The 26,577-nt window shown below is 36.2% G+C and overlaps 1 protein-coding gene across 23 annotated transcripts in view; it reads left to right on the top strand.

The window, feature by feature from the left end:
• SYNJ1 (synaptojanin 1) overlaps positions 1-26,577 on the top strand; it is a 71,835-nt gene that overhangs the window by 33,083 nt on the left and 12,175 nt on the right. For 10 of the 23 annotated variants that reach the window (XM_068912374.1, XM_068912405.1, XM_068912364.1 and 7 more), the window contains 16 exons: positions 3,598-3,789; positions 3,904-3,988; positions 5,346-5,486; positions 5,918-6,110; positions 7,443-7,601; positions 9,828-9,984; positions 10,346-10,463; positions 10,575-10,790; positions 11,551-11,629; positions 12,625-12,787; positions 16,420-16,626; positions 17,594-17,722; positions 18,403-18,441; positions 23,140-23,187; positions 24,895-24,933; positions 25,028-25,098. In XM_068912374.1, coding sequence (XP_068768475.1) covers positions 3,598-3,789; positions 3,904-3,988; positions 5,346-5,486; positions 5,918-6,110; positions 7,443-7,601; positions 9,828-9,984; positions 10,346-10,463; positions 10,575-10,790; positions 11,551-11,629; positions 12,625-12,787; positions 16,420-16,626; positions 17,594-17,722; positions 18,403-18,441; positions 23,140-23,187; positions 24,895-24,933; positions 25,028-25,098 — 2,036 coding nt within the window. The remainder of the gene's footprint in view (positions 1-3,597; positions 3,790-3,903; positions 3,989-5,345; positions 5,487-5,917; positions 6,111-7,442; positions 7,602-9,827; positions 9,985-10,345; positions 10,464-10,574; positions 10,791-11,550; positions 11,630-12,624; positions 12,788-16,419; positions 16,627-17,593; positions 17,723-18,402; positions 18,442-23,139; positions 23,188-24,894; positions 24,934-25,027; positions 25,099-26,577) is intronic. The other 13 variants (XM_068912468.1, XM_068912459.1, XM_068912435.1 and 10 more) reach the window with 5 other exon arrangements.

Raw genomic sequence — 26,577 nt, 5'->3', positions numbered from 1 at the left:
GCAACACAAATGGAAGTATTAGCCAAAGCATCTATTTAGGTAAAACTCTCAGTGAAGAGAGGGCCTGAAGAGGGAACTTTATCGTTAAATCCTAATCTTGTACTTTGAGGCATCGCGATAGTACCTTCGCTCATGCCTATGATGTTGGGCTTGAAATGTAAGAGGTTGGTTTCTGGGCAATTCAGCAACACTGTGAACATGAAGAAGCTGTGATACGTAATAAAAGTATGTAGGGATGGGCTACACAGAAGAAAAGGACATGAAAGGTCTCTTCATTTTAGGTAACTTCTGAAAACTCTAAGTTAGCAGCATAATGCCTTAAAACTTTGTTTTCAAAAAGTTCTAATTCTTAGTGGAAATTCTCCTTTTTATTATAACTTAAGCCATTTACCTGAAGTTACACCTTTTGGGAAGAAATGGTTTATACGTATTGCATGTTTTTAAGGAAGAGCTGGGAGTACTTATCAGTACTTATTGTCTTAATGGGGTTCATACTGCTACTTTTTAAAGTAGTAGTTACAGTTAAATCAGATCAGATGCATAGTTTCTGGGTGAAGTGAAAATGTATCTGCTTAAAACCTGGGAGAACGGAAGGAGAGAAGGAAGGAAAGCAAAAAGGAAGCTATTAATAGTTGTTCAGACGATTCTCCCGTGCTAGGGGAATTGTGCTAAGTTCTGCACAGTATCTCCTTAACCTGTATGTTTGGGTAATAGCCATTGACTTTAGGTACTGAGATTAAAAGGGGAAGATCACTGGGGAAAAAACACTTAAGAATTTGTTGTTGCCTAGATTGTTGTTCAAATACATGTGAAGTATTTAAAGCTTTTTTTCTTGTGAAATCAATTAAGCTGTAGTCTATTTTTCAGCTTTAAATATTTTTTCCCTCTAGTTTCCTCTCAGCTTTGCTTTTTTTTTCTGTTAGTAGCCACTAACAAAAAGTTTTCCATCGTAGCTACTGAACTCTTAGTGAGGTCTTAAATAACGAAATCTGAAAGAATCACAGGTAATATACATTTGGAATTAACTGGTTCATTGGCATTTTGTCAATGTTTAAAAGCTGTTTAATGAATTAAATGATGACGTTGTCATTTGTGGTGTTACCCTGTAAACTATACCATTCTAGCTTGTAATCTGCTAAGAGTCATAAATATCAACTGTTTTTTAGCTTACTGATGTAATATTTCACTCTGAGTTTCATCTAGATACTAAACGCACATATTGAAAAATATCTGCAGTAATTTGGACTGTGTAGCAGAAGAGTTCAAGTTCAATTGCACAGAATATGCATATAGTTTTAAAATTAATATTCCTTTTGTGGGAATTATTTCCAAATGTCTGCACAGTATGAATGGCAGTTAAAATATGTTTTGCTGCAAAATGACATAAAAGGCAATTTATTGGATTTGTAATGTTCTAGAGCGAGACACAATTTTGTTGAAAAGAAAAATAGCTAGAAATTTGTGGGAAAATTCTATACGTGGAAAGGCGTTAGAAGCTGTGAAGAAAAATGATTGATTCGGTATTTTGGAAAAGAGATGAACATGTCATCTCTTGTTTTTCCTTTTTGTTTATTCTAATATAGAAAAAGAGTCATTATACGATTTAGAAAGCTTTAGCTAAAACATATAGATTTCATGGTTGTGAAAATTGCTCATCACTTCTAATATCTTATTCCCATAAGAAGATTTTTCCCTTCAGGGGTTTATCACAGTGTCAGGAGTTAAATAGGCAATAGTTAATTTTGCAACATTTCTTAAAAGCTGCTTATGTTCAAATGTGACTTATTGGCAGCAGTTACTTACTATTAGCTTGAAAGTTACTAATAAAAGGAAAAAAAAGAGGGGCCGAAGTGGAGAGGAGTCTAAACTCTGCTTGTAAACTCACTCAGTATAGTACAAAGTCTCATTTGTGCAGATCTTCAAAGCAAGTCTCTGATGCTTTCTTGGGTTCTTCAGGTTCAGCTCACCCTTTGGATGGTGTGGGTACTTCTGTGGATTCTGGCTACGTTTCTTGAATTGATTTCTCTTCAGTGGTGCGGTTCTTTGGGTAGTTTCTGCCCATGACCCTCAGAGGTTTTTCTAGCATTTGATAGACTTTTTGATGTGACTGGCCCTTAGCGTTTGGATACATCCAGTAGTTGACTGCTTTAGCTCTCCCTTAAGGACATAATATATTCTGTAGGCTTCTTCCTCTTTTCTTGGCTTCATTTGCCTGAATGCTGATAAGGAAATTAATGGTATGCTCCCAAGTACCGTCTGCTTTCCCCAAGGAAACACCAGTCAATTACGTTGTCTATGTGTATATGATTTGTTCAGCAGTAAAAGAGTTCACAGACAAATGCCATATATTAGTTTCTTCTTGTTTTACGTGTTGACAGTTTGTTTCCAGTTCATTTCACAGCCATTAGGGCTAGAAAATTCCTGCTTTTTGTTTTATTTGGATAGGCAAGTTCTGTAGCAAATTGAAAGGTGGCAAATTTTAAAAGAATAAATAAAAGACAACAAAAATCCCAGCTCACTAGTCTTCCTATTTTGGGACTTTGAATGCAAATGTTATGGCCAGTAGCTGATCGTTTTGCAAGGCAGCACAACATGAAGGGAAGAATTCCATCTAATATTTGTACATAGTTCTTATAGCATGCTTAGAACATGACCATGATAGTCTTCTAAATGGATGAATTAATGCAAACAACACTGTTGACCTGATGCATTTTTTTCCTCTGTGTTTAAAGAAAAACAGCAATGTAATTTTAAAAAATATTTGGGTCTGTTCATTTGCATCAGGAAGTATATTTATATGTGTAATTATATTATGCAGCTGATATATAAAGGCACTTTTTCAATATCTGTACCTCAAATGGCTGAGCGTCAAATAACTTTTTTTTTTTGTTCTTACAGAGCCCCTTACAGATAGGTCATTATTCTTTCCCTGTCTGGCAGATAGAAACAAGGCACAGCAAGGTTGATGTAACAGAGAAATTAGTCTAATTGTTTTGAATCCTTCCCTACTTTCTCAACTCAAGCATATGTTTAGGGATTCAAATGACCTAAAAAATAATTCAGATTTCTTATTTAAAAAGAGCATTCTCTAATATAATAAAATAATTTACCTGACCTATTTTAGCAGATGTATTTAGACCAGTCATTTTTACAGTTCTAGAAATCAACACATCTGTAAGTTTTGTTTTTTATCAGAGATTGAATTTCATAAATACAATATACATAATGAGATAGATACTTTTGTTGGGATATATTAAAAGTAATGGTTTGTATAGAGAAACACATACAGAGGGAAAGAATGACAGACATTTATAAAATATATAGAAATTAAGTTTCTTATATATATATATATATATATATAACTTTGTATGAATTACTAAAATCTTTCATCCAGTCAGTATCCTTCCCAGACAAATAATATATCCTTGCTTTCCCTTGTGGAATGCTTCACTCATTTATTCATCTTGCTTTCACAGTTTAACTTTCTGTATGTCTATGCATGGATTTGTTGCCTTTTGTTTAAGGGCAAAATCTCATTGCCAAGTTCTCTGAAAAACATTCTGTATAAAAATAATGTCTTTTTAAATGTTTTTGCAGCATCTGTAAAAGTGCTAAAGAGTATGTGTGAAAACTTTTATAAGTATGCAAAACCAAAAAAAGTTAGAGTCTGCGTTGGGACATGGAACGTCAATGGGGGGAAGCAGTTTCGAAGCATTGCTTTTAAAAATCAGACCCTCACTGACTGGCTTCTAGACGCACCAAAGTTAGCTGGTATTCATGAATTCCAAGGTAGGATATGTACTTTGCTAATTTTTGTATCGCGAGCATTAAAATAGATGTGTGGGTCTTGGTTCTTAAGATAAATATGAACAACAAATAGCCTTTTTAAATATTTTAATACAGATCGAAGAAGCAAGCCTGTAGACATATTTGCCATTGGGTTTGAAGAAATGGTAGAGTTAAATGCAGGAAACATTGTGAATGCCAGGTAGGTGATACAGTCAATTCAAAATCAGTTTAGATGATAAATAACATTTTTTATTTTGAGTAAAATGTTATTTAAAAGAGGTCTCAGGCGTTGTAATAGTGAAGATTATTCTGGATTAATTTCTGACTATATTCCAGTTCTATCTACCAGTTTCTATGCCGAGATTGGAAACTTCATCTCAGCTTTCCTAAGTAAAGCTGTGATTGTTTAGATTACGTATAACAGTCATTGCTTGACCATATTTTGTATTACACCTCCAGCAACCCCTCAATATTTTCCTGCATATAACATGCTGAAGGAGTTTGTCTCCAATGCTGGTAGTCTCTGTGCTTTCCTACTGCTGGGAACAGCAAGTGCTATGAAATTCCTTCCAAAAGCATGCGTTGTTGTTAAGCATATACTGTCTTTCATCAGACGATTTGTTTTTGATCTGTATAAACGAGTGCATCCTTCCGTACCGTCAGTTTTTCACTGTCACTAAGAGCAGACGTAATGTTTGATCATAACTTGGTCCATTCCTAGTTTGTATTTAGCTAAATCACTCTGTGTATTCCATGTATGTATTACTGTGGAGTTTGGGTGTTTCAGCTTGGGCAAAGTTTGGTATGAAGATGTATTTTTCCCACATTCCCTCAGGGCTCCTCCTGGTGCTGGGTGATACCATTAATGAAGTATTTTATCTGCAATCCTAGGATCATATTTGCTTTGTCGATTATTTTTTCTGCCTGTTTTGCATATTTTCTGGTGTCGGTCAAGCTTTAACTCCTAACTCGTGGGGGAAGGAATCTAAAGCCTATTATACGGTCAGCCTTTGCACAGGCCCTTGTCCTGAGGACAAAGCAGCAATTTCTCATCCCTTAATTTCATGCTCAGTCTAGTTAATGCTGCTACCAGGCCTGATCTTTTTCATTTGTATCCGATGCTAGCCGTGAAAACGTTGTATATTAGGTCTCCAAGGAAATTTCTACTTTCTGTAAGACCATGGACATTGCTGTTCCCAAATATTTGTTGAGTCCTAGTCTAGGAAGTAAGTCTCTGTAGAAAGATGCTTAGTTTGTGCCTCCATACTAGCCTCAGAAATATAGAAAACCTAGTCCTGGCTCCTAAGTTAGTCTCTTTGGTTGGGAATAGTGAGAAAGTATTTTACCAGACTGAACCTGAAGTGAAGACAGCATTTCAGTCTGTAGCCTGTATCTCTGTTAGAAGGCATTTGGGAACCATTCACAATTTAGCTTTGGCTTCCTTCCCCAAGGTTTAATTAAGGTTATTGCATGAAGATTAGTCAACTAGAGCAACGCTTTAGGTGCCTACTTCCTCTGGTTTATTTTTAAACTGGCGTTTTTAATCTCACTGCTAGCACAACCAATCAGAAGCTTTGGGCTGTTGAACTGCAGAAGACTATCTCAAGAGATTACAAGTATGTGCTGCTGGCTTCGGAGCAGCTGGTGGGCGTCTGCCTTTTTGTGTTTATCAGACCCCAGCATGCTCCTTTTATCAGGTCAGTGAACACACAGCTGTGCCCGGTTTGCGTCACCTTCATATTGCTCTGTATTGCAAACTAATATACAAGTATACTGATAAGCGTATTGGGCTCTAGAAGAGCTGTTCCATCTTCTGGGAAAATAGTTGCTTAAATTCTTTTATTTTAGTTTTTAAGTACCTTATGACTTGTCTAGAAAGCTTGAAAAGCTGAAGGGTTATACTTTTAGCTGCTTGATATCTGTTGGCATCTTTTTAAAACATTCTGATGGCAATACTGCTGAAAGAAAAACGTGAAAATGTAATCTTCCCAACATAATGTCATATTGTTATCCTTTAGTTGCTTTAGAAAGTTGCATTCGGTGATAGAGCACTACTCAAACACACTTGAAAGCTATTGACTTTTGTGCCTCTGCATTTGAAGTTCTAATAGTTATTTAACTTTTTTAGGGATGTCGCTGTCGATACTGTAAAGACTGGCATGGGAGGAGCCACTGGTAACAAAGGTGCAGTAGCAATTCGAATGTTGTTTCATACATCCAGTCTTTGCTTTGTCTGCAGTCATTTTGCTGCAGGGCAATCACAAGTTAAAGAGAGGAATGAAGACTTCATAGAAATAGCTCGCAAGCTCAGTTTTCCGATGGTAAGCAACAGTGTTCAAATTCCTTAACAAATAAAAAGTTAAATCCTTTGAGCTCCAGCAGTGTCATCCAAAATTCTGCAGTATTTTTTTTTTCTTTTTTTTTCTCCTCAGATTCCTATGGAAATCAAATTTCCTTGGGGTAGAGGTCTCAGAGATAATAAAGTTCCCACAGTTTTTATTAAAATAGATGACTATGCAGAGAGAATAGACCTTTCCAGTGCAGTGACTGATGGAAAAGGTGAAGCGTGAATTCACTTGCATTAGGCATCAAGGATCTAGCAGGGGAAAGGGACCTTATAGATTCCTGACATGCAGTAGAACTTTTGTAGGCACCAAAGCAAAAATCTGTGGAAAATGGCACTGTTTTCAACGTACTTTTTGCTAACTCATTTTAACTTCTTGTTAACTCGTTTTTGTCGAGTTGGATCGTGACATTCTATACCTTGTTCTTAGGAAGGAATATCAAGCATAAAAGTAAATACTTGATAACTTTAACAGTGCAATAAAATGCTTGCTTGAAGCCATATTTCTGAATCTCAATATAGACTTACAGCTGTCTTAAATTTTGTAGCCCCACAGTCTTTTATTAGTTTCTGTGGCACTGTACAGGAGTCTGGCATGTTATTTTATGCAGTCTTTTTCCCCCTAATGGTCATATTTCATTTTTTCTTGGGCATATTGTATTTTTGGGGTCCCCAGAAACAATTTCCTACATGCTGTTATTTTAATTGCTAGTGTATCTGCTTTGTTTTCCTTAAGGACAATGGAAAAATCAAAACAAAAAGGAAGGTATAAAGTTCTTACTTTAAACATATGCTTTATTTAAAGTAAAGGAGCCTTTCTCTCTCTCCTCAGCCTTGAAAATCTTGTGCAACTGAGAAGTCTTTAGCTTAATCTGAATAATAAAGCCGTTGCTTTTCAGTTTGTCAGGACAGTGTGCCACATATTCCCAGGGTAGTGTTTTGTTCTCCTTTTGCACCTCTTTGTGACACAGGTGGCAGTCATCATGTTAGAGCCAGCTTCTAAAAGGGAAGCAGAATGGTGAAAAATTTTGAGAGTCCAATTCAGATGATTCATGTTTCTTTAGAAATGCAAAATACATAAGAAATGTTATTTTTTCTTTCATATTCTGTATGTGTGAATACCTTACACTTGGCTATATAGTTCCATCCGTATGAACACTAAATACTGACATGTACTTTAGTCCTCCTCGGCTAGAATGATGCATATTTTACAATTAAAAGGGCTCATAAATTGAACCCTTACACCTGGAACTAGTAAATTTTGGTTACTAGGTTGTTTTTAACTGTATTACGTGCTTCTGTTTTACAGGGAAGGATGCTCTTTTCGCATGACTATATCTTCTGGTGTGGTGATTTTAATTATCGAATAGATATTCCTAACGAGGAGGTTAAGGACTTAATACGACAACAGAACTGGGATTCCCTTATTGCAGGAGACCAACTTATCAATCAGAAAAATTCTGGACAGGTATCTTAAGAAAATGTTACTGCATTTAAGAATACTTTATTTTTCTTTCTAACTTTAGAAAAGCAAGTTTCTGTGCCGCTTCTGTGAATTTATATCTTCAGCGTGTTTTTACGTTGTCACTTTTGTCTAGGCACTAGTGTGGAAGGACGGGACATAGCAACATTTAGTAACTTATTTGTAGTAACTGTTCTGAAGAATTAAGTGATACAGATACAATGATCAGTTGTAGGTGTGAGGTTTTTCTTTTCCCCTGAAAATAAGGAAACTATATCATTTTTCTAGACCCTGTGTTTGACTTTACTAATTCTAACCTTTCTGTTCGTCAGGTGAATCTACTTTTAAAAGTATTTAGAGAAGTTCTTTTGATAATGTTACTTTTCACTTCAGCTTGCTCTAGTAATAGATCTCATGCTGTTACTGTCATTCTGTTGGAGGAAGCAACAGACCAAATCATAGCTGTGTTACTTAGGAAGAAAAAAGGCATGGAATAATAAAGTCTGAAGAAAGCTTCAGATTCTAGATTGTTAGGGTTTCTTGGGGGGCAGCATATAGCAATTAAAGGAATATTTTAAATGAATCAAACTTTGTGTGAAAGTATGCTATCTCCTGTTTTCTCAGCTTTATGTGGGAATGCTGCAGATGATAAAATGACTGACAAGTATTTTTCTTTCCTCTGTTGCTTGTTTTGTCTGCTTTCCAGGGCTTTAATCATAAGCAGTGTTTTTCAGAAGTAGCGTTCTTTTCTCCAATTTATGCTGGTGGCCTCTGCAACAGAACAGGAGGGAAAACATTTGATAAAATTATTTTTATAGCCTATAGTTCCTAGAAAAAAATAGATACAGGTTCAGATGGACAGAGAGCATGATCGTCTGTTAGTTAATATGACCAAAATGAGAGAGGCGTAGAGCTCTCAGGGACGTTTGTGACAGTTATAAAGTCTGCAAGATCAAAGGAAATGGTTTAGATGGCAAAAAAACCCCTCAGAATAGTCCCCTGACTGGGAGAAAATAAGAGGTACTATTAAGTTATTGGGGTAATATTACTGGGGTAATGTTCCACTATTTCTCTGAACATTAGTGTTTGTTAGCTGGCTACCTAGGGATAACTGGTGTGTGTATTGTTCATGAAAGGTTTACGTAGGACTTCTCTTCATGAAAGAAAAGGACTTTTCTTCATGAAAGTACATTATAAAATTATTACCAAAGGCAAAGAAATTTATTATAAATTGTCTTAGTAGTGGCACATCTTCTGATGCGCACTGATTTTAAGGTTGACTAGATTTCCAGTTATATTTCCAACAAGAAGAGCAGGTTAACCTGGTATTTGATACACATTTGGCTATAAGATCCAAGTTGGATGTGTGTTTTGCAGATCTCTGGTGTCAAGTAGAGCTGCCCTATACAAGCTGAAACTCAGGACTGGAGCTGATAAAGTCAACTGAAAAGTTTCAGCTAAGTTTACTTTACAAACCGAAGGAGTGAGGAAATTTCCCAGCCTTCTAGGGACTGATGATAGTGGGCTATATCTGTTTACGTTAGAAAATATCTAATGGATTTTTTGATTACTTTAAATTGACTCTGTATCCCTAAATTCCATAGGTACTTTTGACAGATTATTTCACATAATTGCTCTCCTTACCCTATTTTCCTGTTTGTTACAGAAGAAATGGTGATATCGCCTCTTTAATCTCTTTAATTTGTATTGCACATCTTAATTTTAAGGACTATCTCCTTTTTCTTTGTCTTTTTTTTCTGAACTCCTGTTAAGTTTTGGGGAGGCATCTTGCATTCCCTTGAAGGAATGTGTATCCGTTCAAACAGGTACATGAACTGTAAACATTAATTCCCAACATTAGCTGACATATGAGCAGTGACACCGACTAATTGAAGTGCTGTGGAAGGCGTCTATTCTTGATAGCCTCAAGTTCCGGATGACATTAGAGGAGCAGTAGGTAGCTCATGAGTCTGGGGTTTAAACTATGTAAGTGTGGACGTATTTCAATTTAATGATGATCTGTCTGGGTCATTGTTTAGTTTTAGTGGCTGATGGAGAATGCTTTCAGCAGATAAAATGTGAAAATGGATTCATATTATCCAATGACTTTCTTTTTTGAGACATGTGCATGCGTGTTTTCACTGTTAAAAGAGAGAAGTATGATTAGTTTCAAGCTGTTTCCCATCTGTTTCTGTCTTCTGGCATGACACAGAATTATTTTGTTTCTTACAGATTTTTAGGGGATTTTTAGAGGGGAAAATAAATTTTGCTCCTACATACAAATACGATCTGTTTTCTGATGACTATGACACCAGTGAAAAATGTCGCACACCAGCGTGGACAGATCGTATTCTTTGGAGAAGAAGAAAATGGCCTTTTGACCGATCAGGTTTGAGTGCTTCCTTAAATTGTGTAAGATTTTATTTTAACTGTGTTATGGAATCCATTCAGCAATCTGTTCAGTGCCAGAGATGCTGAGTTTCCATCCTTGACTTTGTACCAGACAGAAATAATATAATAGTCTTTAATAAATAGGAGTGATGCTGAACAGGAGGATCAAGAATCAGATACCCGTTACTGACATTTCAGTAGTTTAAAAGGAACTTTTGTTTGTTTGTTTGTTTGTTTGTTTTATATAACGTCCTGATTTTGGTTTACTTTCTTCTCTTTTTACAAGTAACTTATTATTTTAGCATGTTCTTGCAATCACTGTGGTTTTCCCCTTTTGTTTTGCTTTATGCTCAATATAGCTGAAGACCTGGATCTTCTGAATGCTAGTTTTCAGAATGACAGTAATGTCCCTTATACGTGGAATCCTGGTACTTTGTTGCACTACGGACGAGCAGAGCTCAAAACATCTGATCATAGGTTTCAGTTTTATTATATACATTACTTTCTAATCATTGAAAATTTAAAATTTCTATTTATTTTATTCCTCAGATACTCTGTTTACAGGTTTTTCTCATTTTTTTTTCCAAGGCCTGTTGTTGCAGTGATTGACATTGACATATTTGAAATTGAAGCAGAAGAGAGACAGAAAGTCTATAAAGAGGTGATTGCAATGCAAGGACCACCTGATGGTACTGTAATGGTCTCCATCCGAGGTTCTTCACCAGAAGAAAACTATTTTGATGATAGCTTGATTGAGGATCTTCTTCAAAAATTTGCAAGCTACGGTGAAGTTATACTTATAAGGTTAAAAAGATTTTTTGCATTTATTCTCTGTTCCTCTTCATTATTCCCACCTACTTCCTTAAGTGACTTTCTTAGCAGGCGTTTCAGTTCTGACCCACTTAATTTTTAAAATTCAGATTTCAACTCTAATTTTAATATCTTCACAGTTGCAAATGAGTTTTACATACGTCTGTGTTTCAGATTTCAGACTTAATTTTTCCAGATTCTCTTTATTTTTGAGAAAAAAGTCATACTGTCTTTGTCAAAAATCAGTCATCCGAGAAATTTGTTGTTTATATAATTTTATACAAATCTATGTTCTTTAAACAGTTTGATATTTTAAATTGAACTGAAGATGAGAGGATACCTGTGAAATGTTATATTTTCACTAAGCTGTTAATGGAATTAACAGCTTTTTTCCCCAGAAGAGTAGGAATGTGGTCCCAAGTCCATGGTGTGAACTGAACATCTAATACAAATATCTAACCTGTAGCCACACAATCTGAATATGTGACTGTAGCCCCACAATTTTTAAGAGAACAATGATTTCATTGTATGATATTTACCTTGTTCTTTTTTTTTGCTTGCTTTATTTGTTGCAAGGATACGTTCAGTTAAAGCCTATTAGTCAAATATATATATTTAAAGGAACATTAAAGAAAATGGTTCTCCATCGAATAAAACATTGAAAAACATTTAAGATAAAAGGCTTCAAAAGACAGTAGATAGAATAAAGTATTTTAATCATCACTTCCAAATTACCTTTCAACGGACTTTGCAGGTTTGTAGAAGACAAGATGTGGGTAACCTTTTTGGAAGGAAGCTCTGCTTTGAATGTTATGAATTTGAATGGTGCTGAGGTAATGTAAAATTACTGAATTTTCCTATAGCAAGAGAAATTCCAGCTTTTTAAGGAATCCTTGATTTTGTTTTGTTTTTTATAGATTGTCTTGTTCTATACTAGACTATTGCTTCTAATCTTTTTTTGTTTTCAATAGTCATATAGCACTTATATTATCTTTCAAAAGCCAGCTGAGAGAGATACCAAACCTAACTTATTGTTAGGAGAAAGTCTGGTAGAGAAATGAAGATCCCGTATTGAGGGGGATCTTCATTAATAGAGGGATTTTTAAAATTTTTTTATTACTGTTTTTTTCTGTAACGATTTAAAAAGTAGGCTTTTTAGTGTGAGACTTTAGTGTAAACCAGTTTATCATTATTATAGCCTGCAATAATTTAAAATTAAGCACTCCTGTGGTGAAATTATGACATTTTAAAGTGATTTCAGTTTTGCCATTGGCTTCTCTAGCGCCAGCATTTCACTTCTAACTTTCACATTCAAATTTTTACTGAGCTATATTCCTACTAAGACTTAGATTCTGTAATGTGATATTTGCAGGTGGGTCCTTACATCTGCTAGGAAATTCTTCTGAAATCAGTGACAGTCCACCTAGGATAGGGGCTCAGTTGGCAGAATGAAGGCCTACTATTTTATCAGTCTCTACTACTGAACGATCTCATTATTGTTGTTTATAAGCAAGTCGTTTTTCCTTTAAAAAGATTAGTGTTTCTGTCAGAACAAAGAAACGAGAAGCTGTCCAGTTAACCGAAAAAAAATCTTATTAGAGAATAGCTGTTTATTTTTTATTAGAAAAATAGTAAAAGATTGTAATTAATTGTTTAAAGTACATGACTGTACCTAATTACCACTGTCATTGTTTTGTCATTGAAATCTGATAACCTTATTTGTGATAATTTCAGTAATTTCCTTTTTGCTTTTTTAATCTAGAATGCTAGATTTTAATATTCATAGTCCTAAAAACTTCTGTTTTGTATATATCTTATGGCAATTCAGTTATTAGGAAGGATTATAAACATAAGCTTGAAAAATCCAGACTGGATCAGGAGTTTGGAAGATGAAATGAATCTAGAGAAGATTAATGTTGGGCTGCCTTCATCAACAAGCTCCACTTTGCTTTGTGAAGATGCTGAGGTTACTGCAGACTATGATATGGAAGGTTTGTTGAATTAAAGTAATCGTACCTTTGAAGTGCTTACGGTTCTAAATGTTGTTGTTAATATATGTATAGATGTTTTGGGTGAACAAGCCTATGCCCAGCTGAAACACACAAATTAAGAATCAGTACCTGAACAACTTGCTAAGCAGTCTCAGTTTTGGTATCGGTTTGCAGTTTATCACTACTGCTAAGCTTTACTGATTTGTTACCATTCTTCTCACTTCACCCTTTGACCTGCCATCTCAGGGGTCACTTCATTCAGGCAACTTTTACTGTTCCCAGAGAGACGCTATAAGCAGGATATGTACAACTTCAGAGTACAAAGCAAGTCTTTTTTGGCAAATACACACAATAGATAGCTAGGACTAATGTGCGCCTATGCTAAGCATTGGTATGCTTGCCACCCCCAGCAAGATGTCTGATGAGTCTTTGATAGGCAGGCAAACGTTGTTTGGGTAGGGAAACCTTCAGCCTCTGGTGCTCCCTGGAACAGGCCAGTTCTCAGTGTTGATGAGTTGCCATTTTCCAATTCCTTTTTTTTGTTTTCTTCTGTAGATTTCTGTATCTTTTCATGTCAGTATTTTTCTTATTGAATCCTTGAGCTGCTCAGTATTGCCATTGCAGCAGTCTTGCCTTTACATTTTTGCTTAACTTGCGTATTTCTAGTCTGTGTACTTCCTCACAGCTTAGGGTTTTTTTCAGTAGACTTATGCCAAGGGCACACAGTTGTGCTGCCTCTAAACAAGACCTTGGATCACAGAAAGCCAAATCCCTGGGCTGGGAGACTCGAGCTTTGTTCAATAGTCTTATAAGATGATAGGAGTAAGAGATATTTAATGAAAGTAGGCTCCCAGCTTCTGTTAAAAAGACAATTGGCTGGATACCCAATTCTTAGAAGCCCCTTAAGCTTTTTGTGTGGTATTTTCAAAAGTGAATCAAGTTGCGTAGTGAAGATGCTTTTCAAGCTGAGTGAAGGTAATGAGAATATGAATCCTCTCCAGATAGCCAAAACAGGAAAACTTTATTCCCTTAATATATAATTATCAGTGCAATGTGCTCTAGGTGACCCTACTTGAGCAGGGAGTTGGACTAGATGATCTCCAGAGGTCCCTTCCAACCTCAACCGTTCTGTGATTCTGTGATCAGTTATCAGAAAAATCAGTGAGCCTCCTAGGAGGCATGCTGGTTTACAGAATGAAATAACTGGCTAGGTAAAATATATGGCAACATCTATTTCTGATAGAGTAGCCCCTCTGGACATTCATCAGGTGGCTGAGTATCACACTGTTGTATTTCAAGAAACAATTTGCTATGGCTAAAAGTCTACTAAAGAGGATGCTTTCAAAGCTCTGGTAGAGTGAGATATTGTTCTTGTTACAAGGTTAAGTAAAACTTTTAAATGTATACAAGATTTCTATATAATGCTGTATCTGTCTCTCATGCGATCTTAAGAAATCTGATGTGTCTAAAAGGGCCTAGAATATAATTTCATTGTCAATAGATACCTTCTTTATCTCCTGATATATTGGGTATGCTGGCTGTACTTTGTCAAAGGATTTTTTAATGAAGATACAGGTTTTCTGGAAGTGAAAATATAGTTTTATCAGAGAATTTGAATGTGAATTTTGAATAATAGAATTGAAAATCTGCACAGTTTTCTTTGTTCATTAGTGTGTCACTTCAAGAACATTTGGGAAGTGTGAAGGGAGGGTTGTAGACAGACCTGTGAAAAAGCTTAGTAAGTTATATAGCGTGTGTGTGTATTTTTGTTGTCTTTTATGTTTTTCTATTTGATTTTTTTTTTAATCCCAGGCAGTGCTTAAGTGCTGTGGCTTGGCCTCAGTGTCCAAACATGAATTTCTTGGGAAGGCCTGATTCTCTCTATTCCTTCCTCTTATGTCCTGGGGAAGTAAAACAGTGCTGTTGGTTTCCAACTACAGCGAAAAAAACCCCACACCTTACATGCTGACACTTGCTGTATTTCTTTTATTTATTTTCTTATGTATTTTACAGTTTTTTTTCATTTCTTGAACAGGTGTACTCTCTAGATGTATTCATTATGTCTATGCTGATTTATTCTTGGTCTGAATAGTTCGTATGCTTGGGCGCAGGCTCCTTAGTAGCAAGCATTACTGCATAAGTTACAAGAGAAAAGAGATGGCAGCTATATATAATGACAAAGCATAGACTAAGTGTTTTTTGGTATAGATATTTCATAAAGGAAAATATGTTTTGGTAAGGGTACAGGTAAGGGAAACTTGTATGAGAAGTTAGAATTTGCATTTATTTCTCATTGTCACAAGACTCACTGTGACTTATTTTGTCTGATTTCCAGTGCCTGTAGGAAATAGTTTCACAGTTTACTTGCCTGTATTATTAGTTGATTTTATTTATTGTCAGTATAGTCAGAAACAGTATGATTCCCTTAAAATGTGACATCCCAAGCCCCACAAGACTCTTAAGAGATAGTATAATCTAACTCAGCGACCTGGTTACTCTGTTATCACTCAGCAGTGCAGAGTCATAGCTGAAACTTCTGTGGCACATTGTACCACTCACGTACCTGAAGAGAAAGAAGCATAGAAGCTATAGAAGAAAGGATGACTATGATATTATTAGTGTGATGGTATAAATGTCTCTTTTAGCCTTTTTGAGTAGTAGCATAAGAATGAACAATCTCATTTGACACAATTGTACTTTTTAAAGGCATACGTACAACATATTGAACCTTTTTAACATCATTCTGCCCTTTCAAACAGAAGGTATCACAAATAGCAGTTATCTTGAAATTCCCCTTCCCAGCCTTCTTTGGAAGAGTAATAGGTGAATCTTGCTATCTATTGCAAAATAAGAGTCTAGTCAGACCATGGAACTAATTTTTGCAAAGGTCTCTCAGTAGAAATTGTCTTCCTTGTAAAGATAATCGATTCTTAGATTAAGCAATGTTACAATTGCCACGGTATTATAACGGTATGTTGGATTTAAACAAATCGTATTTAAAAATACACGATCGATATATAAAAATATCTCACAAAATGCAGAAGAGTGAATGCAAATCTGAATACTAATGAGTTTTGTAATCTCTGTGAATGATAAGCAAAGAGCTACCTTCTAGAATAATTAATAGACGCCCAATTTCCTATTATGCATACCCTAAAAAAGATGCAAACATTTATAAAAAGAACATGAGGCTACATACCAGTCTTTCTATGACCTGAGATTTTGCAATAATTTTTGTCTAGCAAGCCTGTATTGGTTAGCTGAAAGAATCATGGAGAAATCCCCATGATCCCCAGAAGTCTTGCTACAATTAACGGAAGGAACATGGTTAACTGTTTCACCCTGAAAGGAAAAGATGTGGCTGTATAAATTATACAAATGCTCATACGTGAGCATTTTCAACCGGTTCAAATACATTTCCAGTCTTCGTATGTAATTTTTTGAGGCAAGAATCAAACAGAAGGATTTAGTAGTTGAGCTAATTCTTTGGAACTTATGGTATGTAGGAGGGCTTTCTGAAGAAAATCCCATGCCCAGAATCAGTTTATACTTCCCCCACTTTTTAAAATAAATGATTAACTGTGGCTTCCTTTATTTTACACACTTTTTTCTTGTTTTGGTTTGATATTTAGGTGACATTGATGACTATAGTGCTGAAGTAGAAGAAATCCTTCCTCAGCATCTACAGCCAACTTCAAGCTCTGGTCTTGGAACCTCCCCAAGCTCTTCACCACGTTCCAGTCCCTGTCAATCCCCTACACTGTCAGATGGACCTACCCTCCCAGTGAGACCGAGTCGAGCACCAACAAAAACCCCTGGGCCACCTGTTTCCACACACAGTGTGTATTACATTACATAACAGTAATAGACGAAGTGGGCAATTCGGCAGCAGTGTGGCCCAGTGACAGAACACTACCTTGCAGAGCACTTCTAATTGTGCTTTTAGATCTACTAATAAGAAAGGATATCCTTGCCATTATCTAGTATTTTACAGATAGATGCAAATCACTTCATTATTTGTGTCTCAGCTTTCCTGATCTGATTGTCCACTGATCTGCGCTGCTGCAAATCACCTCACTTGCTCTAGCTCTTTGGCATTACATCTTGAAAGAACCACCTCAAAAAATTATGTAATTACAAGACTTTCTAAGTTGATTTGTTTCAAATCTCTTTTGAAGAGTTCTGATGTATCAGTGTAATCCCAGTTAGCTTTGGTTATGCTTTTCAAATACATCCCTTTTCAATTAATGCTCCTATAAAACGTAATATGTAAATTATAATCAGCAGATTTGTAAACTGAGTGTATAATACAAAAGCTTCTGTTTAAACGCAGCTTCGTTTTAGTGACAAAATGGACACAAGGAATTACAGTGTTTTGAATGGCTTCTGAAACAGTTCATTTCAACATAATTTGGAGTAGTTTTACAGAAACTGCCGGCTAAAATGCCGTCAGAATTCCCCGTGTACCGTTTTGTTCCTGAGAAGTTAGTTCACAGGTTAGGGTGAAAATCAAAATTTGGAACTCTGGAATTTATAAGAATGTTCAGGATTCCGTGAAAAGTGTATACTGGTTAAACGATATGAGACAAAAGTCTTAATTTAGGAAATCAGCTTGTTTCACCATTGATAGTTCTTGTTTTCCATCTCTCAGAAACTTGATTCTACATCTGTAGAACCACAGTATGATTTCCAGTGCTGGGGACCGGCCACCCTCTCTGTGCACATAACTTGCTGTTAGAAAAACTTTACTGTCCTTAGGATGTCAAAGTGATTAATTATTGCGTTGGTTTCTGTCCGGTTGTTCAGCTGAATTTCAGCTTGGTACCCAGCAGAAAGAATCTTCTCAGAGCTTGGAGCCTAAGCGTCCTCCTCCACCTCGCCCCGTTGCTCCTCCTGCCCGCCCCGCTCCACCGCAGAGGCCACCTCCACCATCAGGTAATGCAACGAAAGTATATCAGGAGGTCAGAAATATTTTCATTCAAGTATCGATGAGATAAGCATCGAAGTTCTGCGCCCTATCTACATATTGTTGGTTTTAAGGTCTAGGGGTCAGTGGAACATACCTGTTTTTGTCTAAATCATGTACTAGATACGTTTACTAGCAAAATTATAATGTAAATTAACAGCACTTTTCAGCAATATTTAAATATTATCACCTTTGTTGAATGTATAATTTTTATAAACTTAAACTTAAAACTTTTTTAAACTTAAAAATTTTTATAATTTTTATAAATAATAATTTTTATAAACTTATTTTCACAATATAAGAATATGAGCTTTCTACAACACTAGTCAACATGTTCATTATTTATAGCATTTTACTTTTTTAAATAAAAGATAAATAATCTTTTACATTCATTGATTTCTATTCCTTTAGTTTGGGCATCAGTATATATGCATTTTATTACATCCAAGTTTTTGATTAGAGTTCATCTGGATCATCTGAAAATGTGAACAATTGAGCACTAAGAGAAACTGGATGTTCAGAAGCATATGGGCAACGTAGTTACTAACAAACTGACCCTTGTCATTTTTAACTTTCTCATTCTTTTTCTTTCCTCCTACTGTACTGATGTTTTTCATTATTGCTGCATTCATTTCTTAAATACTGTAAGGCGGTAGGAGTCCTGCACCTGCTAGAAAAGAATTTGGAGGTAATCATTTTAATTGTTTTCAAATATGACTACGTAGCAAAATTACTCTGGTGGTCCATCATGACAATATTTAATATGATGATGTCCAAAGTATAAAAGTCAGTAATTCTTGACGATAAAGGCAATTTTCTTTTCAGAATTTGTGTCCCCTTCTTAATTACATTTGAGTTCTAGTGAAAAGATATTTCTTCCAGGAGTCGGTACATTATAGTTAGGTAGATTTAAATGGTTCCAGGCTTTTATGGTTTTTTTCCTGGTCAAAGTATACCCAACTAAGTTTTCTGTGAAGGCTGCTTTGTCTTTAGTTGTGAAAAGGCTAGCTTTTCGGCCCCCACTCTATAAGGAGAATCGTAACATGAATTGTAGTTGTAGCTACTTGCAGTGATTATTCGTTAATTGTTCAGGTTGAAACTACTGACATCGTCTGGCCCGGTTTCCCCTGGATGATCCCCACGTAACACAGAGCTCCACGTCACTGAGCTCTGTATGTTTCTAAGCTGAACACTGATGTCTGGGTACTCTGCGTTCTATTTCCAGCTCTCTAAAATGTGGCCCTAAGCCCTGCCTAGGGACATGAAACATCCTCTTGGAAGCAGTGTCCCTCCCAAGTCGTGCCTGTCTAGTCTAAGCTCTGGCTTCTAGTCTAAGCTCTTCAGAGCACAGGGAATTAAGAAGCACAAATTTAGCAAAGAAATATATTCAATTACTTTAAAGGCATTCAAGAACTGCAAGTCTTTACTAAGTAACAAAGTCCTAAAATATGCTCTCCATTATCTAATCCCTTCCCTTTTGGTAATGCTGAGGCCTTATCAGCCCTTCAGGCAAGTTGCTGTATTTTTTCCAGCTTGATCTGGTTTTACATGTTATAACGAATGTCCTACTCTGAGAAGTGCTTCTTCTCAGCATCTCAAGGGACTTGAAAGGCAGTCTTTGTCCCTTTTTGTCCCATGTTACATAAATAAGCTGTCCTATTTGGACTTAAGTCAGCTCATTAATACATGGGATGGAGTGAGACTAGTTAGTGGTTCTGGAATAATTTCTCAATGGCTTTTCAGAGTTTGCCACTCAGTTGGCAGGAAAGAGAGGTTTTTGCTGAAAAATTTAGAATTATTTTCTTAATCTCAGAAAATGAGTCAAGTATTTGACTTAGTACATAAACATGAGCTAACTTATTCTGCTGTTAATGATATGCATAGCTCTTAGATGCAACAGAGAGAAGAAGCATTCTCTTGAAACTAATTCTTTTTTTCATCTTTTGGAAACTGTTTGGGAACTTTGAGAAGTCTTATAGATAGCCCTTAGAAGATAGACTTTGGACAAGTGAAGCTGGTTAGATAAATATGAAAAGTGTAAATGCTTCTGCAGGGAATTTACAGCTATGTCATTGTCACTTGTCTCTGGATGTATTTTTCGATATGGAACATTGGAGAACAATCAGATGAGTATACAGAAAGCTAATGAAAGAGTTATGCACAGTCCAACTTTTGGCATAATAACCTGTAGCTGTTTGAAGTATTTCAAATTAGTTAAAACACTTCTGTTATAGAAAATAGCTAGTTTATACATAACAGGCAACATATGTGAGTTTTTAATTCATTGCACTACCAGTTTTACATGCACTGACACAATCCTGTTTGCCTAGGTTCAGTCTCACTTGTGCAAAGACTAGCCGCCTTTTTACTCTCTTTTCTGACATAGCTTTGTATAAAGAAGTCTAGCTTACTTTTTATGCAGTCTTGTAAGGGATTGTAATATTTTTTTTTTTTAGTCATTGTTCTGATCTAAAGCTCATCCTATTTTTTTCTAACCTCTTCATTTTCCACTCATAGAATATATTCGTAAGGCACAAGGCTTTGCTTTTCAGTGGTACCTGAGCTTAGCTCGGAGCAAGCTAGCACAGGACTGGAAGCAGTATTAATGTGATAATGTGCTATTATGCTTGGGTAAATTGCATCTGTCTTTCTCTTACCTGGAATACAGTGACAATACCCATGCATGACTTCTGTAACACAAGCAAAGTGACGTTGATCATGCCTTTATATGTTGAGGATTTTAAATATTATATTTTATTTTTGCCCATGTGTTCTAAGCTTTTATTCGGAGTGCTTCAATGTACGTGACTGACATTTCCTCTCACGGCCCACTATGCTTTGAAGATGGGAGCAGGACTTGGGCATCTAAGTTTTAGTAGGGTTTGGTCTATTTTATATCAAGAGTAGGTCAGAATTCAAGGAAGGATGGAAACAAGGCTATATGCTCTTTGCAAAAGTTTGCAAAGTGTAGAGTTTTTGTCTGTTAATACAAAAGATTTCCACTGAGGATCTTATAAGCTCTCAATTGTTTGTCATTCAAAATTAAGATTTTGTGCTGTGGTTACTCGAGATGTTCAATGGCCTAGATTTCAGATATATATATGCACACACACACACACACACGTATGCACAGTTTATGAGACGCTGGAGTTGCTTTGTTTTCAGTTAAGCTAATGTGTAAATGTAATCTTTACAGACCATGCAGTTCTGTCTGAAAGATTTCAGGGCATAAGGCACGGATTTTTTTCTGTATATATCCAACCTCTTTCTTTAAAATACTGCTTTTGTAAAACACGTATGTGATATTTTCACCTGCAAAACGCTGTTTCAAACTGCAATAGAACTGTCAAGCCATATGCAGTTAAAAGTTATACCCAGAAAATATGTTTTAGGTGCAGATGTATGTTTTTCACTGTCCTGAAGATGAAAATTCTCTTATCATGCCAACTGTGATAGCATTATCACAGTACAATAATTTTGCTTTATCACTATAGCCTTATTAATAAGTGAAATTTGGGATGTTTGATCGGGAGGTTCCCAATATATGCCCTTTCTCCCTTATATAATGAATCTTTTAATTCACAAAACCTTTTTAAATCCTCATGGACAGAAGTCCTCCTCTATGTAGTGTACCAACATAGGAGCATGGCTGTATGTTATGGTCAAAGAGGTTCTCTCCCTTCCTTCTCTTGAAAGGAGTTGACTTAATCATCCTGTATAAACCATGAGATCATCCTGAAAATACCTATTCAAAGTAAGGGCTGAGGTAAGCTTTGAGAGGGGAGAGTGCAAAAAATCCATGAGATGAACAGGCTAGTTCCCTACTCCTAGAGAGTTGCATTCATTTCCGTTAATACTCTGAGAAGAACAGATAGCTTCAGGCCTCTGTACCCACAGAGGGTTCAACAAAGTGTCTTGTACCTAATGAGATGAAGTGAGGGTTTTGGGCTGATCTCCACCTCCCTTTATTTCTTCTAGTTGGTAGGCTTCTCGTAGCCTGTGGGTTACCACTTTCTAATTTTCCCCCAGGATTCCTCTAGTTTGCATAGGAGACGGGCAGAGCTAGTGCGTGAAAGCAGTGAAATGTCCTCAGAAAGTGCTCCCCTCCTGTGCCCTCTCCTTACAAACATTATCTGTTCGTCCTTCTTCAGTGCTGGTTCTCTCTCAAACAGAGAAGTTCACTGTCAGAAACTTTGCAATGGAAATCTAAGGTTAGTTGGCAGAGCCTCGACCCATCCAGAATATATAATGTGTGCCTGTATTTAGCATTTCTGGATCAGATGTTCAGCAAAACCAGAGATTTGACATCTCTGGAGGTAGTTATATACCAACCTCATCTGCAGCCTTCGCTGTTCCTGCTCTGAGTGACACCTCCACCCATATCTGACAAAATTCACAGCACTCTTTCCAGATGATAGAGAGCTCCTGAGCAGATACCACACATTGGCACATGATGAGAAAGCATGAGGCTGTGTCATCGCTAAGGCAAAAGTTGCTTTAAAGGTAGGCTTCTTGAACGCTAGCTCCCCCTCCCTCATCTATACTCAAGCCACTCTAGAGTTTCCAGATGTTACTGTTACTTATTCCTCTACGCATGCCTAAAGGATTTCTCCTTGCATACCATCTGGTGTTATCTCTGCCCTCTGTGTTTTTTACCATACAGTTTTATGGACCCCGTATATGCTTGAACGTTTTGCAGAATCTGAATAATTCAGCATGCTTATGCATGATTGAAAATCTTCTGTCTTTCAATCTGAACTGCAACAATTTAATGCAGGTATTTTCTGCACCAGTTGATGCAGCTTTAGTAAGTACAGAGTACTGCTTGGCAATAACTTAATGATACAATTTTGCAGAATACAATACGTTATATAAAGTGGTGAACTTACTTATTCCATACATTTACTTATTCAAATGCAGTCTTGGCAGAAACATACAACATAGTTTCCCCAACAGACTTTCTGATTTACAGGAAGCAGTCCTAATGTCACGGGGTTTAACTGATATACATGGTTATTTTCAAGTGTTTGAGTGTAGGTATGCGCTCTTTTAGAAAAGTTTCAAGACTGACATTTAGTTTAATTTTGGATTTTACAAAAGCTTGAGGAGAGTGAATATGGAAAAAATTAAATTCTCTTTCAACTGCAATGAAAAATTGAAGTAATAGCATTTTTCTAAACATGAGCTTACTTGTTGATCTCTATTTCATATCAGTCTGGTTTCCTTATGCTGCTGCAAACAGTTATCTCCTAGAAGTAGCTACAATCTAGCTAGGCCATTTTTAAATTATATAAAGCTGGCTTGTGGCAGTGCCCTTCCTGTTTTTGCTTTCTCAATCTACTGCTTTTCTTATGCAATGTACAGCTTTTCTTCTTTCTCTAAAAAGGTCTTGGAGCTCCTCCCAGTCCTGGGGTAGCTAGGAGAGAAGTAGAAGGTAACATAACAATTTTTGTATTCTAGACATGGATTTTTGATGTAATACTTGAGTAATATTATCGTCCTTGTGATACTAAAGGCAGATTCATTAAGGCATTTATTGTATAGGATCTTTTTTCTTTTATTTAACAGTTTTTAGACAGGAGAGTTGCTTGCTGTTTTTCAGTGATGGTGTGAAATGTCATAGAAGGCAATGTTCATCTGTGAAAAACGAAGTGAAGACTTAGACTGCACTAATCAAGAAGCGTATTTTCAAGGCTGAATCTCAGTGAAAGATGTAGTGTTTTTTTAAGTCTACTCTCTCCATTTGCTACATCTGGATGACTTTGGCTGACTACTGAAACAAATAATATATCTGTAACTAAATGAGAAATCTAGAAAGTCTGATTTTTCATTAAGAACTACATATGTTCATATATTTGGGAGGAAGAATTTGTAGTAAAATAATTTAGCCTATAATTTAGTATTTTAGCTCTTCTTAAAGAGCACAGTGCATGTGTTTTGATTCAGTTGCCTAAATGTATGGGACATATATTTATGAGAAGCATCTTTCTTGCATTATTCTGGCCAGAGCCTGCACGTAGTCCTGAATGGGTCCCATTTTACCCATGCCAGCAGAGCTGTGTTTGGAGTTTCTTCCCCTCCCCTCAGGAATATGACCCTTAGTAGCTAACATAGGTGTAGCAATGAAAGTCCTAATATAGTCAAATTTTTACCATCAAAATGACTTCCCATATAGTTATAATTCATTTTGGCTATATTGCTAGTTCATTTTCCTAAATGGACAGAATGATTATTTTCACAGAAAAGTTGAGGTTGGAAGGGACCTCTGGAGGTCATCTAGTCCAACCCCCAAGCTCAAAGCAGGGTGAACTCTAGAGCAGGTTGCTCAGGGTGCAAGTTGCATCTACTGAGAACTGTACCCGAAAGCTGTGGCGGGTTCTAATAAGGCAGTGTTGTCTGACAAGGGGAAGCTGATTTGATAAACCAAGTGTCTTAGCTACCACTTACTGTAACTGAAATGCTGATGTTGCCTTCCTTGTACATAGACAGCAGAAATGCAAGCCAGAATCCCCAAACTCTTTTGCCTGTTCAAAGTTGTGCACTTGTCTGAAGTAAAGGCAACTTTTTTGGATCTTGTACTTCACAACATGAATGTTGCATACAAGGTTTGTCATCAGCATCAGCATGTAAATGTTGAGGTTGGTTCTACGATGCGTTTGTCCCATAAACAAGGAAAGTAGGTGCAGGAACTTTGGTATAGACCCTATAGGTTGCTGAAGTATGTATAGTTACAGATGCACTATACTGATCACATGATTTCTTTTGAATCAGCATGTTATGTCAGTTTTCTTTGTTTTAAAGGTTGCTGTTAGAATATCTGAAGAATATATCGCAAACAAAAGCAGCTTCTCCTAGAAACGTTCAGAAAACAGAGTACCTGTAAACATGGGCATCTTCAGCTTGCAACAAATGCTAATTTATAATTAAAAGGGTCAGATTGCTTCACATTTACCATCGGACAAGAGTGTGCTAATGTAACAGTTCAGCTTATGAGTGGACTTTAATTTGTAACAACTTTTTAAAAGTCACTAATGATGTATTTTTGCTCCCATTTCCATTAGTGATAACGTATCATTACTATATAATACCAGTTTGTAGCTGATCTAACAAATATAATCTGATTTTTTTCCACGCTTCAAAGCACAAAAAAGTCCTGGAACACAAAGAAAAGACAATTTAGGTAATACAGGTTCATGCTTTGTAGTAATTATAATACAGAAAAGTTGATTTTGAAATATGTTCTAAGTCAGCCGTCTACAATATCTTTGTTACAGTTCGTAGTCAGCCTCCACCTTCAACTGGATTTTCAAGTGCAGGAACTGCTGGATATAGCACAACCAGACCGGTAGGTATTCTATTTTCTATTTTCCTCCCAAGTTTCTATATTTTGTTACACTGATTGTGGGTTTTTTTGTAAGTTGTAACAGGCATAAGAGGACTGCAAAATGTATTAGTCATTTTACAACGTATGTGAGTTAATTTGCTTCCACAATTCTTGTTGTCTTTTCACTGAAAATACTCCAGTATATATACAAGACCTTGCTTTATTGTTTTGCACCCTATACAATCATTGCGTAGGATCTCAAGTAATACTACATTTTGTGTCCACTTTCAAACAACTGCACAAAGTGCAAAGCTATGCTTATTCTGTGTTTTATGTTCCTGTTGAACACATGCTGATTTGGAATGATAACATGTATTGTCTGCTGTGCTGAATTGTATATCCTAATAGCAGTGGATTGCTCTCAGGCAGTTGATATATATATAGATAGATAGATAGATAGATTTCTTCATGTGTAATGGGATTTTGTACCTTGTTTTAATCAATTAATTTTGGTAATGTTCATCATATAAAAGTGAAATATGCAGCTCGGCACAAATATTGGTTTTGCATTTTATGTTGTACTTATGAAACCAACTGAAGGAACTGTATGAAGGATTTATGGAAGCTTGAATACTTCCCTTAAAAAAAGAAATCAAGAGATGGAAGACAATCTGCCTTATTTCTCTTAACAGCAGCAAGTAGGAGACTTGTATTGGGGAAGGAAAAGGTGTTTCAACAGCTGTGGATATTTTTACATAATTACTAAGAAACAGTATTATTTGTTGGTAATTGTTTAAACTTTGCAGTATATTTTAGAATTTTTGCAGAAGCGTGAAGGACTTCACTTTCTGTATCTGCATCAGCCGCAGTGTCTGTGCCTACATCATTCCCTCTGTTGTGGCAGATCAGAGCTTTTGACTTAAATAATACATTTTTATCCCTGGATATTTTAGAGACTAAAAAGCAGCAAAATTTGGTGAATTTATTTAAATTTGTAAGTGACTTCTTATTAATTTTTTGGCAACTAGAGAACTTTGTTTTCCTTCTCTAAGGCATTTGGCTCTTCTCTTTGGTCTCCTGTTCCCAATGACACTGACGGGATAGAGAGCACAAGGATCAAAAAGGGTGTAGAATCCTTCACCACTTTCTAAAAGAGCAAGAAATAAAAGAACATTGCCACCTGTGCAGAGATATCAGAGTTCTTACAAAACTTAAAGGAGTTGTACTCTTGCTATTTCTCTTGTAGAATTGTAAAACACTGTTGAAAACCACTATTGAAGGCTACTGTCAGAATCACTTTCTGTTGATTCATTTTTCTCAGAGAGATTGACTCTCTCAGTGAGTGGACCTTGATGTGATTTTTATAATCATCTTTGCACTTAATATTTTCCCAGAAATATAAAAAGCACTCTTCTCAAATTTGGATAAAGTGAGCAAGGTATACAGTGTAAGAATCTGTTACTTACCACCATCTACCTCTCTCTTCTGTAATTTGGAGCT

Source organism: Struthio camelus, chromosome 1, assembly GCF_040807025.1.
Source record: "Struthio camelus isolate bStrCam1 chromosome 1, bStrCam1.hap1, whole genome shotgun sequence".
Lineage (NCBI taxonomy): Eukaryota > Metazoa > Chordata > Aves > Struthioniformes > Struthionidae > Struthio > Struthio camelus.
The sequence above is the reverse complement of the archived record's forward strand: the minus strand, read 5'-3'. Positions and strand labels throughout refer to the sequence as shown.